This window comes from Rissa tridactyla, chromosome 23 (genome assembly GCF_028500815.1).
Source record: "Rissa tridactyla isolate bRisTri1 chromosome 23, bRisTri1.patW.cur.20221130, whole genome shotgun sequence".
Taxonomy (NCBI): Eukaryota; Metazoa; Chordata; class Aves; order Charadriiformes; family Laridae; genus Rissa; species Rissa tridactyla.
This window is the reverse complement of record NC_071488.1, coordinates 2,033,528-2,044,885: the sequence shown is the minus strand read 5'-3', so window position 1 is coordinate 2,044,885 and position 11,358 is coordinate 2,033,528. Positions and strand designations below refer to the sequence as shown.

The 11,358-nt window shown below is 55.1% G+C and overlaps 1 protein-coding gene and 1 non-coding gene across 5 annotated transcripts; both read left to right on the top strand.

Annotated features, from left to right (window-relative positions):
- Window positions 1-124: 124 nt before the first annotated feature.
- On the top strand, window positions 125-11,018 carry LOC128900985 (translation initiation factor IF-2-like). 4 transcript variants are annotated; one of them, XR_008463391.1, is made up of 4 exons: window positions 133-649; window positions 7,637-7,692; window positions 7,776-8,035; window positions 10,019-11,018. XR_008463391.1 is itself a non-coding variant. In XM_054182695.1 (3 exons), the coding sequence occupies exons 1-3, from the start codon at window positions 199-201 to the stop codon at window positions 10,935-10,937; spliced, it is 789 nt and encodes a 262-aa protein (XP_054038670.1). In that variant the 5' UTR covers window positions 125-198; the 3' UTR covers window positions 10,938-11,018. The 4 variants fall into 4 exon arrangements, 1 of the variants encoding a protein (XP_054038670.1); XR_008463390.1 differs by having other exon boundaries at window positions 136-649; window positions 7,637-8,035; window positions 10,019-10,220; window positions 10,860-11,018; XM_054182695.1 differs by lacking the exon at window positions 7,637-7,692 and having other exon boundaries at window positions 125-649; window positions 10,860-11,018.
- On the top strand, window positions 6,299-6,372 carry TRNAR-UCU (transfer RNA arginine (anticodon UCU)). Its single transcript has one exon. It is a non-coding gene; the product is annotated as a tRNA-Arg (tRNA).
- Window positions 11,019-11,358: the final 340 nt, after the last annotated feature.

Here is an 11,358-nt window from a genome sequence, read left to right as displayed (position 1 = left end):
GAAAAAAAAAAAACACCAACCCAAACAAACAAAGAAACAAACCCCAAAACCACAACCCCAACAAAGAGCTCCCTGTGAGGAAACGGCCCCCGAGGGGCCGCCCGCCTGCCCAGGCCCCGGCCGGCCGCGGCGGGAAGGGCAGCCCGGCCGCCTCAGCCCTTCTCCCCGTCGTCCCCTGCCGCCCCCCCGCCCATTCCCATGGAAACCCCGTCCGGCTGGGCCGCCCCGGGCGGAAAGGGCAGGCCGAGAGGGGACAAAGGAGCCGGGGGAAGTGCCGGAAAGGAGGGAGGAAGCCGAGGTAGAAGAGGCCCGGGCGGGCCCAGCCGAGGAGCGCAGAAAGTTGGAGCTGAGAGCGGAGAAGACGGAGCCCGGAGCCGCGGGAGCTTTGTGTGGGGCCGGGAAGGCGCCCGGAGAGCCGCCCCCCCCCCCCCCCCCCTTCCTCCATCTTGGCCGGCCTCGGGGCGGGGGCCGGGGCCGGCGGGGCCTGTCCCGCTGTGGCGGGGGGAACCGGGGGGGCCGGTTCGGGGGGGCCGGGACACCCGAGGTGGCCGAAGCTGCAAGAAGACACCAAGTTGTGGAAGGAAAAGAGCTGAAACCAAGACCTGGGGAGCGGCAGAGGGGGCGCCTCAGTACCTCAGGCTGAGCGAGCGTAAGTGACCGACGGGATTTGGGTTACCAGAGAAATCCTGTGAGAGTTGGCGTTTGTTTGTTGGGGTTTTTTTCAGAGGGGAAGAAAAAAGAGGCAAAACCTGAAACGTGGAGATTAGAAAGGGCCTGGGGTGGGGGTGGAAGGAGCTTGGCAGAGCCTGGGCAAGCAGCCAGCACGGTGCTGGGAGGTCCCGGTGGGTGTCACCGCCATGTCCCGGTGGCTGGGACGGTGTCACCGCCATGTCCCGGTGGGTGTCACCGCCATGTCCCGGTGGCTGGGACGGTGTCACTGCCATGTCCCGGTGGGTGTCACCGCCATGTCCCGGTGGCTGGGACGGTGTCACCGCCATGTCCCGGTGGGTGTCACCCCCATGTCCCGGTGGCTGGGACGGTGTCACTGCCATGTCCCGGTGGGTGTCACCCCCATGTCCCGGTGGCTGGGACGGTGTCACTGCCATGTCCCGGTGGGTGTCACCCCCATGTCCCGGTGGCTGGGACGGTGTCACCGCCATGTCCCGGTGGGTGTCACCCCCATGTCCCGGTGGCTGGGACGGTGTCACCGTCATGTGCTGGTGGGTGTCACCGCCATGCCCCGGTGGCTGGGAGGGTGTCACCGCCATGCCCCGGTGCTGGGAGGGTATCACCGCCATGTCCCAGTGTTGGATGGGTGTCACCGCCATTCCCGGCTCTGGGAGAGGTTGGAGCCACCAGTTGAGCGTGGAGAAATGGGGCAGGTTGTGCCCACCCTGCCCGGACACGGCCGGGTATCCAGGGTAAGCCAAGACACTGCGCCTTCACCACAATACACAAACCCTAGCACTGCGCGAGGATAGCAATTTGCAGCTAAACTTGTAATTTTAGGGGTAAAATACTAGTTTGCGTTGGTTTTTTTTTTTTAGTGAAAATAACATGACGCTGTGTTAGGATTCGGTGGGTCAACATTCCTTGGAAGAAAGGAGAGGTTCCAGTCCCTTGGCCCTAAAATCTGCCCTGAATTTTTGCAGCATGAACGGCTCTGTCCTGCTGGCGACATCAAACTCCATCAGACCTAAAAGCTTTTTGGCTCTCGTGACGCTAGCAGCGTGCACAGATTGCTAATGCCAGTTTTCAGTGAAGAATAAAGGAAGAGGGAGTGTTTTTGCCTTCTGGGTGCTTCAAATCTTGCTTGGACCTGTTGGAGCAGGGCTGGAGGAGGCCCCGGAGATGCTGGGAGGGCTGGAGCCCCTCTGCTGTGGGGACAGGCTGAGAGAGCTGGAGGGGTTCAGTCTGGAGAGGAGAAGGCTCCGCGGAGACCTTGGAGCCCCTTCCAGTCCCTCAAGGGGCTCCAGGAAAGCTGGGGAGGGACTCTGGAGCAGGGAGGGGAGCCATGGGACGAGGGGGAAGGGTTTTCCACTGGAAGAGGGGAGATTGAGATGAGATATTGGGAAGAAATTCTTGGCTGTGAGGGGGGTGAGCCCCTGGCCCAGGTTGCCCAGAGAAGCTGTGGCTGCCCCATCCCTGGAGGGGTTCAAGGCCAGGTTGGACGGGGCTTGGGGCAACAGTTGTGTGTGTGTGTGTGTGTGTGTGTATATATATATAATCTTAGATACTGAGATGACAGCTGAGCTGGTTTTTCAAAGAGCATCCTCTGTAATGTAACTGTAAGCTTGTAGAAAAATCTTGCTGAATTGTGTCCTGGCCCTGCAAGCTTCAGGACGGCCACCAAAGCCAGCCCAAAAGCTTCTGAAACTGGCTCTGTGTCTCGCTATGACACCTAAATTATCAGGGGGAGCAAAATACAGGAGCCCCTGATGAACCGTCGCAGTCCCACAGTCAAAGGTAGGGTCAGAAAGGCGCTGGAGGGTTTAAAGACGCATGGGATGTGGTGGTGAAATCAAGTGCGAGGTACCTGGCTGCGTTTTGGATGGCTGGCGGAAGAAGGAAGGAGCAATAAAGAAAGGATCACAAGTTTAGGAAAAAGACAAGAATATACCTCGCAAATTGTAAGGGTTTGGGGAAAACCCTTCCGCGTTGTGGATACACAGGTTAAGGGGCTTCATGGCCTGCAAGCATGCGGCTTCTAAAGCTTTATCCTTAGTGTGGTGGGACTGGCTCTTTGGTGGCTCTCCGAAGTTTTATTCGGTACTAGGGCAGTTGTGTAAACTATAAAGCCTTTAGCCACGGATGCCTTAAAACAGCCCCAGCTCTGATACGGATTTGCTATTGTTTAGGTGTGCAAAGAGATTTTTCTCAAGTCTCTCGGCACTGACGATGCTGCCCTAGAGCAGCTTGACGTGAGGTGGCGCCTTACGGCTCAAGGAAGCCATCTCACTGCTTCAGTCTGTGTCTTGCAAAAGGCCTTTCCCACCTGTTTCTAAGGTAGTACGTGATCTCGGTTCACCCCAGTCCACTGCATCCTTGCTCATGTTCTTCCTGTCTGCAGCAAATTTGTTGCTGGAAGGCCATCAGGGATGAGCTGCGGGCCACTTTGCGACTTGCTTGGACCCCCTGCGGCTTTTTCACTCCCACCACACTTCTGCGTGCTGGGGACACGCGCGCATTATAAGCACCTCCTCCTCTGTATCCAAAGAGGGATATTGCACAACTTACTGAACTCCATTGTGATCTCTTCCCGCAGAAATGGGTGTGTTGGCACGTCCCAGCACCAAAAATAAGCTACCTGCCCCTCTGTGCTGCTCGTTCCAGTCTCTGCTTCCCAAGTATGTCCTATGTGGGGACAGCAGAGGGACAGCCGGTACCCTGGGGAGAGTGGCCAAATCCCTGAAGGTGCAAAGACGGGCACGTGTGCCGCTGGGCTCTGCGTTATTTGAAGACATATGAGAGCAAAGGCAGGTTGCGGAGCTGCGACAAGCTCCGGTCAGGAGGAACTGGGGGTTCTTTCAAATCCCATCTGCCCGCCGACCCCTGGGATGCGGCTGCCCACAAAGCCACAGTCGTTGTTCTGAGATTGGTTTAATTTCAATACTTCAGCTCCAGATTTTCCGCTTGCTGACAGAACTGTTAATGGCTTGAAAATAGGCACTGCTCTTGAGGAGCAGCCTCCCAAAATCATATTACAAGAGCCGGTGTCGTCCTCTCTCGTGAGGAATGCACATCGTGCAGCCACAGGCTGGGGGGGAGGTTTTTTTCTTCCTTTCTGTTCTATATTAGTGCTTTATAACTTTGTCTAAGATTTATTATATGACTTTTTTAAGCGCAGCCTTTGTTTGCCCTGTAGATAGGTATTTTTTTTTTTAGACTTTGAGTTTTTCTCAAGGCACTGCTGTGATGACGGCGCTACAGACTGGCACTACGGTTGGTTCACAGAGTAATTTAGTTCAAGGATTATCGATTTCCTGGGTATCTTTTGCAGCAGGAAGGGTTGTATCTGATAGAAGTTAAACCCCTGCCTTCTTTCCCACCACTTCTAGCTGGATTTTACTTGTCAAGACAACCGTAAACCTTTCCAAAGCCCCAGAGCATCAGTAAAAAGGAAAAAAAAAAAAAAAACCAAACCCAAATTCATTGGTATTGCATTAGATGTGCTGAGATTGTTAGCGCCGTGCCTCTTCTTGGTAGCGCCACGTGATTTCACGGCCCGGTTTGTGTAAAAGTCGGTTCTTCGCCAGCCGAGACGGGAGGCACGGATGCTTAGCATGGAGTTACCAACGGAATTTATTCTTTTGTATCTTAGCTATGTGCAGAGCGGTGCCCCGGCCTCGTGCATGGAGGACACGGATACGGAGGAAAGCAGGGATTATATACGCGATGAGACAGTTGTATAGACCAGTCGCGTTTTTCATGTTGAGGGGTGGGCTAATAGATCGCTGTTGCTCCCGTAATCAGTGTGTACTTGGCCCACGCAGGATCCGTACACGCTTGTTCCGTGTAGGTGGTCCACACCTACGGTCAGTGGCGCCAGGTCTTCGTCGGTCTAAACTGGTAGTTATGTCCCGGTCCGACTACGTTGGGCCCAGGAGAGGTTCTCAACGATTTCCAAGCGTGAGATTAAGACACAAATGATGTCGGATGCTGCTCACCGCAGGTTCATTGTTATTCCCCAGCCACAGTTGCTGAGACGAGTGATAGAGTAAAGGTGGAAGTAGAGGAAAGGCAGAAAGGAGCAGCAGTATTACGGAGCACGGCAAGAGTGTAGTCACCACCACAGGCCCGACGACGTCTCGGCGGTCCTCTGGAATTTCAGCGGCGTCCCGTTGATAGAATCTTCATGGTTGGAAAGGACCTTTGAGATCATCGAGTCCAACCGTGGTTCTCAAGTCGTGGTGGTGGTGAGGGGGTCTCGCTTCCAGTGGTGGTGGGTCACCGCATCAGTTATAGTCCAGGTCGGTCCGTAGCTTGACCAGTCAGTGTGATGGTGGCCTTTGCCCAGCTAACTGTCGTTTGACACGGTGGCCGTATGAGCTCTTCCTGCCCCTTGCTGTTTGGGCAGCACTTGGCTCAGCACAGTCCTCATGCCTCAGCGAGTTTGGGGTAGCGGGACACGTCTGGGAAAGCCCCCAGGTCGGCAGGGTCTCCTGTAAGCAAAGACCCACACCCTTTTCAGCTGATGGCAATCTTGGGTGGGGACTGATAAGCAAGAGAATGGTCTGCAGAAGGTGCTAAATAGACACAAGTGAGCTTCTTACCAGCTGCAAGCCCGGCCGTTGATTTGCAGAAGCTTAAGCAAGCTTTGAGACAATTATTTTGAGGTTCCAGGCTCTCACGCTGGTGCCTGGTACAGGTGGTGGTGGGGTTTATCTGTCGTTCCGGTCAGTTGTACACCGGCTTCCATCGAAGGGCAAATCTCGTATCGCTTTATCCTTGGGGTGGGGTGTTCTCAGCTGGTGGGACCTGGCTTAGGTTGGGTTTTGTCTTCAGGTCACAGCGACCCCGAGGTAAAAGCTTGTCGGCTTTAGCATCTCGCCTTTCACGTTCGTCCCTAATTAAGAGCATATTTTGTGAGTAAACGATACTCTAAAACTCACGCGTTCTAGAAATGCAGAATGTGTTTGTTCACAACAAAGAATTGTGTCACGGGGTTTGATCGATTGTTCAGTAGCTCAGCGGATGTAAAGGGATATTTCCTGTTGTTTTGATGTAATCTTAATTTTTTTTCCAATGGAAGATGCCCACAGAGAAACATTAAACCCTCGATTGACAGCTTGCTGAAAATAAAAACACGATAGCTGCTTTTTCCTTCTACTTCTCAGCTCAGGCCACAGGTTTCTGCATTTTTCGTCGCGACAGAGCTTTCTTCCTCATTGTTAGCATTCAGTGTCGGAAGCTAAATCCGCTTTCATCTCTCTTGGCTTCTGCAGTGAGGATGCTGAGGGAGATGCAGCAATTAACTCTACTCCAGGATTTAGCTCTGCCCTCGGTCGAGCTAGAGGTGCTGCGGAAAGCTTGCCAGAGAGGAAGATAGAAGCCTGCATCCAGGTTTTTGCTGCATCCCTGCTGCCGAGAGAGATGTAGATCCTTCCCAGAATTATCGCCCATCCCTGTGGAAGAAGGGGGTGCCGAGAGCTGGCAATTTGCAAGGGAGATCAATCTGGGCAGCGGGTTTTCGCGCTGCCTCGGCACCGCGCTGTGAGAGGGGGGTGTTGAGACCCTCCGGTGATGGGGGGGCTGCGGGATTTTTCAGTTCTGGTGCGGATGCTGCACTCACGGTGAGGTCTCTGTGGCGCAATGGACGAGCGCGCTGGACTTCTAATCCAGAGGTTCCGGGTTCGAGTCCCGGCAGAGATGATCTCCAGGCAGGTGTCTCTTTTGTTTTCATGCATCTTCCTTTATAGGTCCCAATCCGTTACATTTATAATGCCCCTGAGGGCTTCAGATGGGAAGATAACGACTTTTCACGACACAGCTGATGCATGTAACGTTCGTGCGTGTGCTCCCTTTCTGAGGCATCTGTCTCTGATCGTATTCCCCTTTCCTCATTCCTTTTGGTACCTCCAGAATAACGAGGTGTTTTAACCCCACTTCTTTCCTCCGATAGTGCTCATGGGTCCCATCTTTGATACCTTCTTAAGAAAAGTATCGTGCTTTCCAGTAGAAATCAGGTAGCTAGGCAGCCTTCTGTGGCTATTTCGTGTGATAAATGAGGTCATTTCTTTTCAAATGCCTGGACAAAAACCCCCAAAAAGTAGGTCTATATTCTGAATTTCCACCTGTGGTAGTGCAGAACTCCTGGGCCGCGTTGCGACGGCAGGACTGGCCAACCTTGTGTTCTTGTCTTGGTTGCGGATGAAGGGGAAGAGTGAGTAATTCACTACAACTAGATTTCTCAAGGTTCAAAGATTGTTTGGGACCGATAATTTGCAGAAGGAGAAACATCTTGATTTCCTAGGCTAACCTCTGTATCTGTTTGTGTGCCTGTGCAATTTGACTTAGGAAATTCCGTCGTGAGTTTTGGGTGAACCTTGCCATTTTCCAACCTTTAGCTACGTTGCTGTGTTGATTATAGCAAATTTTACTAAATCCCTCTGATAACTGGATGGCGAATAAGTATTGTTAAAAAATCGTACAGCCTAGTCCTGTGTTAATGAATCTTAAATTGCTGCTACCTCAAAGTTGTGTAGGATCCGTAATATTTCTTCCGTCACAAATTGGCGTAATTGGCAGGATCTTAAAAAAAATCTACATTCATGACACCACCTTCTAGAAATTCTTTGCCAAACGCTCTTATTTTTTTTTGGTTTTACTTAAAAGATGCACGTTTGGTGGCAGCCACCTCCACATCTCTGGGGGGGTTCCTCTTCCTAAGTAGCAAATTGACTCTTTTTCTTTCGTGGATGTTCTGAGGTATTAGTATGTAACTTCTTACGCGATCTCCTCGCTGTCAGTAGCGAGACGAGAAGGAGGGGAGCCGCAGGGGAGTGCAGTGAATGGGTTTTGGTGGCGGCTGCTGGAGGGGGCTTTTCCGGGCTGCTGCAGCCGTTGGTTACAGTGGAGAAGTGCTGAAGGTTGGAGGAAGGGTGCTTGACCTGGGTGCTTCGTGTACACTCTTCAGAGAGAAGTTCCTATCGTTGGAGATGTCTTGATGTACGCTCAGCTCTGGAGAGCCAGGTTTGCCGCTTGGACGCGTGAAGCTTGTGGAATAAATATAGAAGGTGTCCTTGGATCAGCCAGGTCCATTCCGATCTCCACAGGGACCCCAGTCTCCGTCCATCTTTCTGCACGCCCTGGAGAGAAGGTTACCTTCAAAGATCAAGCCTTATCCCAGGACCAGGACACATCACGATTTCAGTTCATCAGGAGCAGAGAAATACGTTTGCGTTTGGGTCACCCAACACTCCCTTCCTCAACCTTTCCGCCTGCGAGCATGCCGCGCGGCACGCCTGCCGAGACCCCCCCATTGACGGGATTTCCAGTCTCTGGTGGAAAACCAGTCCCTCTCTCTCAGCTGCTGGTGAGCTTGGCTTGTTTCTTTTTCTTCTTGTGGTGTCTGTGCCAATGCCAGAGTTCAGCTGCTTTGGGAGACCAGCCCCTGGTGGTGCTGGGTGTTCTGCACCCACGTTCATCATGACGTAGGTGTCATGGCCATGACATCCGGGGGGGCCCCGAAAGGCCAGAAGGAGATTGTTCTGAGAAAGAGAAAATATGTGGACAGCGAGCATGGGCATGCACACACGCACAAAGTAAAATTTGGTAGGAATGAGGGGAGAAAGGAGAGATTTCCCTGCACCCGTTGAGATCCCCCCAGAGTGCTCCAGGACCCCCTGGGACCCCGCATGTTCTCCTAGGACCACTCTGGAGCCCTCCAGGATCCCCTGGGACCCCTGATGTTCTCCCTGGGACTCCCTGGAGCTTCCTGGGACCCTCCCACATCCACTCCAGGAACCCCCGGCATCCCCTGGAGCCCCCCAGGACAACCCAGAGCCCTCTAAGAACTCCTGGAGCCCCCTCCTGGTACCCCCCACATCCCCCTGGGACCCTCCTTGGACCCTCCAGAGCCATCCAGAATGCGTGGGACCCTTTGTGTTCCCACAGGACTCCCTGGAGCCTTCAGGGACACCCTACATTGCCCCTGGGACTCCATGGAGGCCCCTGGGACTGTCCAACACCCCCTCCAGAACCCCACAGATACCCCTGGAGCCCCCCAGGATAACCCAGAGATCCCTGGGATCCCCTGGAGCCTCCCCCAGTACCCCCTACATCGCCCTGAGACGCTTCTGGGACCCCACACATCTCCCGAGAGCCCCCCAGGGCCCTCCGGGACCCCTCATGTTTCCCCAGGGCTCCCTGGAGCCTTCTGGGACTCCCCCCCCCACATGCTCCCAGGACCCCTCTGGGACCCCCAGAGTCCCCTGGAGGCCCCGAGGACACTCCAGAGCCCTCCAGGACACCCTGGGACCTCTCATATTCCCCCAGAACTCTCTGGAGTCTTCTGGGACCCTTCTGAGCGCTCCAGAACCTCATGGGACCCTCCAACACCCTCTCCAGCACACCCCAGAGCCCTGTGGGACCCCCTGGGACCCCCACCCACCCCCTGAGAGCCCCTCCAGAGCCTTCTAGAATCCCCTGGGACCCCCTGCAGCTCCCTGGGACCCTCCTACACCGCTCACAGGACCACCTGACCCCCCTGGAGCCCTCCAGGACACCCCAGAGCCCTCTGGGACCCACTGGAGTCCCCACAGTACCCCCCACATCCCCCTGGGACCATCCTGGAACAGCCCCCCATGCCCCCCGTGTCCCCCAGGACCTCCTGGGACCCCTCATGTTCCCCCAGGACTCCCTGGAGAATTATGGGACCCCCCACACCCCTTCCAGATTCCCCTGGAGTCCCCCAGCACACCCCAGTTTCCTCTTGGACCCCCTGGAGCCCCCCCCCCGGTACCCTCCACATCCCCCTGGGACACTCCTGGGACCCCCCACACCCCCTCAGAGCTGCCCAGAGCTCTCTAGAATCCCCTTGCACCCTCTGGTGCCCCTTGTGACTCCCCATGGGACTCCCCCGAGCCTTCTGGAGCCGCCCAGGACACCCCAGAGCCCTCTGGGACCTTCTGGGTCCCCACACACCCCCTGAGAACCCCCCAGAGCCCCCCGGTACCCCTTGGAGCCACCTGGGACCCTCACACACCCCCTCATAGAGCCCCCTGGTACCCCCCACATCTCTCTGGGACCCTTTGGGCTCCCCCCCCCACCCCCGACCCAACAAGAGCCCCCCAGCACACCCTGGGACCCTTCATGTTTTCCCAGGACCCCCTGGAGCCTTCTGGGACCCTCCTACACCTCCCCAGGGCCCCACAGATCCCCCTCTGGTGCCCCCCAGGACACCCCAGAGCCCTCTGGGACCCCCTGGAGCTCCTCCTGGTACCCCCCACATCCCGTTGGGACCCCTCACACCCCACTGGGACCCCCGTAAGACGCTCTTCTCCCCCCCCCCCACCAGGCGACACCAGCTCCTGCCAAATCCCCTGGGAGCACTGGAGCCTGACGGAGCGTTTTGGCAGCGGAGAGATGAGTGAGTGAGAGAGGAACCGAGCGGGGACCCCCGGGACGGGGGAGAGAAGGATAAAGCAGCTGCGGAGCAGAGACCGACGGGGGGCTCTGACGGGATGAGCGAGCGGGAAAGGGAGCTGAAGCCCTACAAGGTGCTGTGGAGATTGAGGAAGGGATTTGCTCTAAGTCTTTAAAAAGAGGCAACCGAACGTAACGGGGTTTTTCCAAATATTTAGGCGGCGTGCTCTTGACTTCTGTCCGGCTTTCAGTGGCGCGTTCCCCCGCCAGCCCAGCAGCATCTCTCTCGGGCAGTGCCGCCGGCCAGATGTCCCTCCTCCTTGTGTAGCGCACAAAAAGCCCCGCAGTCCGATTATAACTGTGTATTTTGGGGAGAGAGAGAGTGTCATGGTATCAATTCACAGCTGTGCGAGCTAAAGTAGCGCCAGAGGAAAGTCAGATACTTTTATAGCGTATTTTTATTGGGTGCACGTAAACCTATCGCTCACCTTTTCAGGGAAACGGGAAGGGGCCGGTGTTGCCCAGCGCCGGCCGGAGGGTTCGCTGTTACACTAAGAACGCGTTCGAAATGGCATCAATTCGTCATAATCCTGATTTTAAGGGTTTGGATGGCTCCGGCTTTTGCGGGCTGTGCTGTATTTTGAGCTGAGCTGTTTCCCCACAATCCTCCTGTAGCTCAGCTCCTGTCCCGTCCCTCAGTCTGACGGAATTCCTCTCTTTTCTGCTAGTTATTTAGCCCGCTGAACTCTTAATTGGGGATTTTTGTTTTCCAGGTGCCTCGTTGGGCGCGTCTGGTGCTGCTCGAGAGATGCCCCAGCCCAGGTTTGCAGCCGGTGGCGGAGCCCCCCTGAGGGGAAGAGGCCGGCCCTGGGTCTGGGCGTTTTGGGCCTTTTTCTTTTTTTTTAGTGAATAAAAAGCCGGGGGGTGTCTGAGGGGGGTGATGATGTCATTTGGAGCATCCTGATGTCACCGGGGGGGGGGGGGGGGGGCGATGATGCGGTGGAGCAGCAGGTGAGTGGGGGATGTGGGGGTCACAGGGGGTTCCCCCTCAAAAGAGGTGGGTCACGGCCCCAAAATGTCTGAAAATTCATGGAGGGCGATTAAAAAAAAACGCTAGAACCTGTAACTGTGGGTGTGAGGCGTTGAAAGAGAGAAAAATCATTTATATATATATATATGTAAAAAAAATAACTTATGTATGTGAGTACAAAATAAAATCCTGTCTCTCTCACCATTCTGTGATTCTGTATTACATAAAAGATCTTAGAATAT

Excerpts from the sequence above, each read along its gene's own strand:
- LOC128900985 (XM_054182695.1), top strand. The coding sequence starts at position 199 with ATGGAAACCCCGTCCGGCTGGGCCGCCCCGGGCGGAAAGGGCAGGCCG. Across the intron at positions 650-7,775 it reads GTACCTCAGGCTGAGCGAGC|GGACCCCAGTCTCCGTCCAT; the intron begins GTAAGTGACCGA and ends CGATCTCCACAG. Across the intron at positions 8,036-10,859 it reads TCCCTCTCTCTCAGCTGCTG|GTGCCTCGTTGGGCGCGTCT; the intron begins GTGAGCTTGGCT and ends TTTGTTTTCCAG.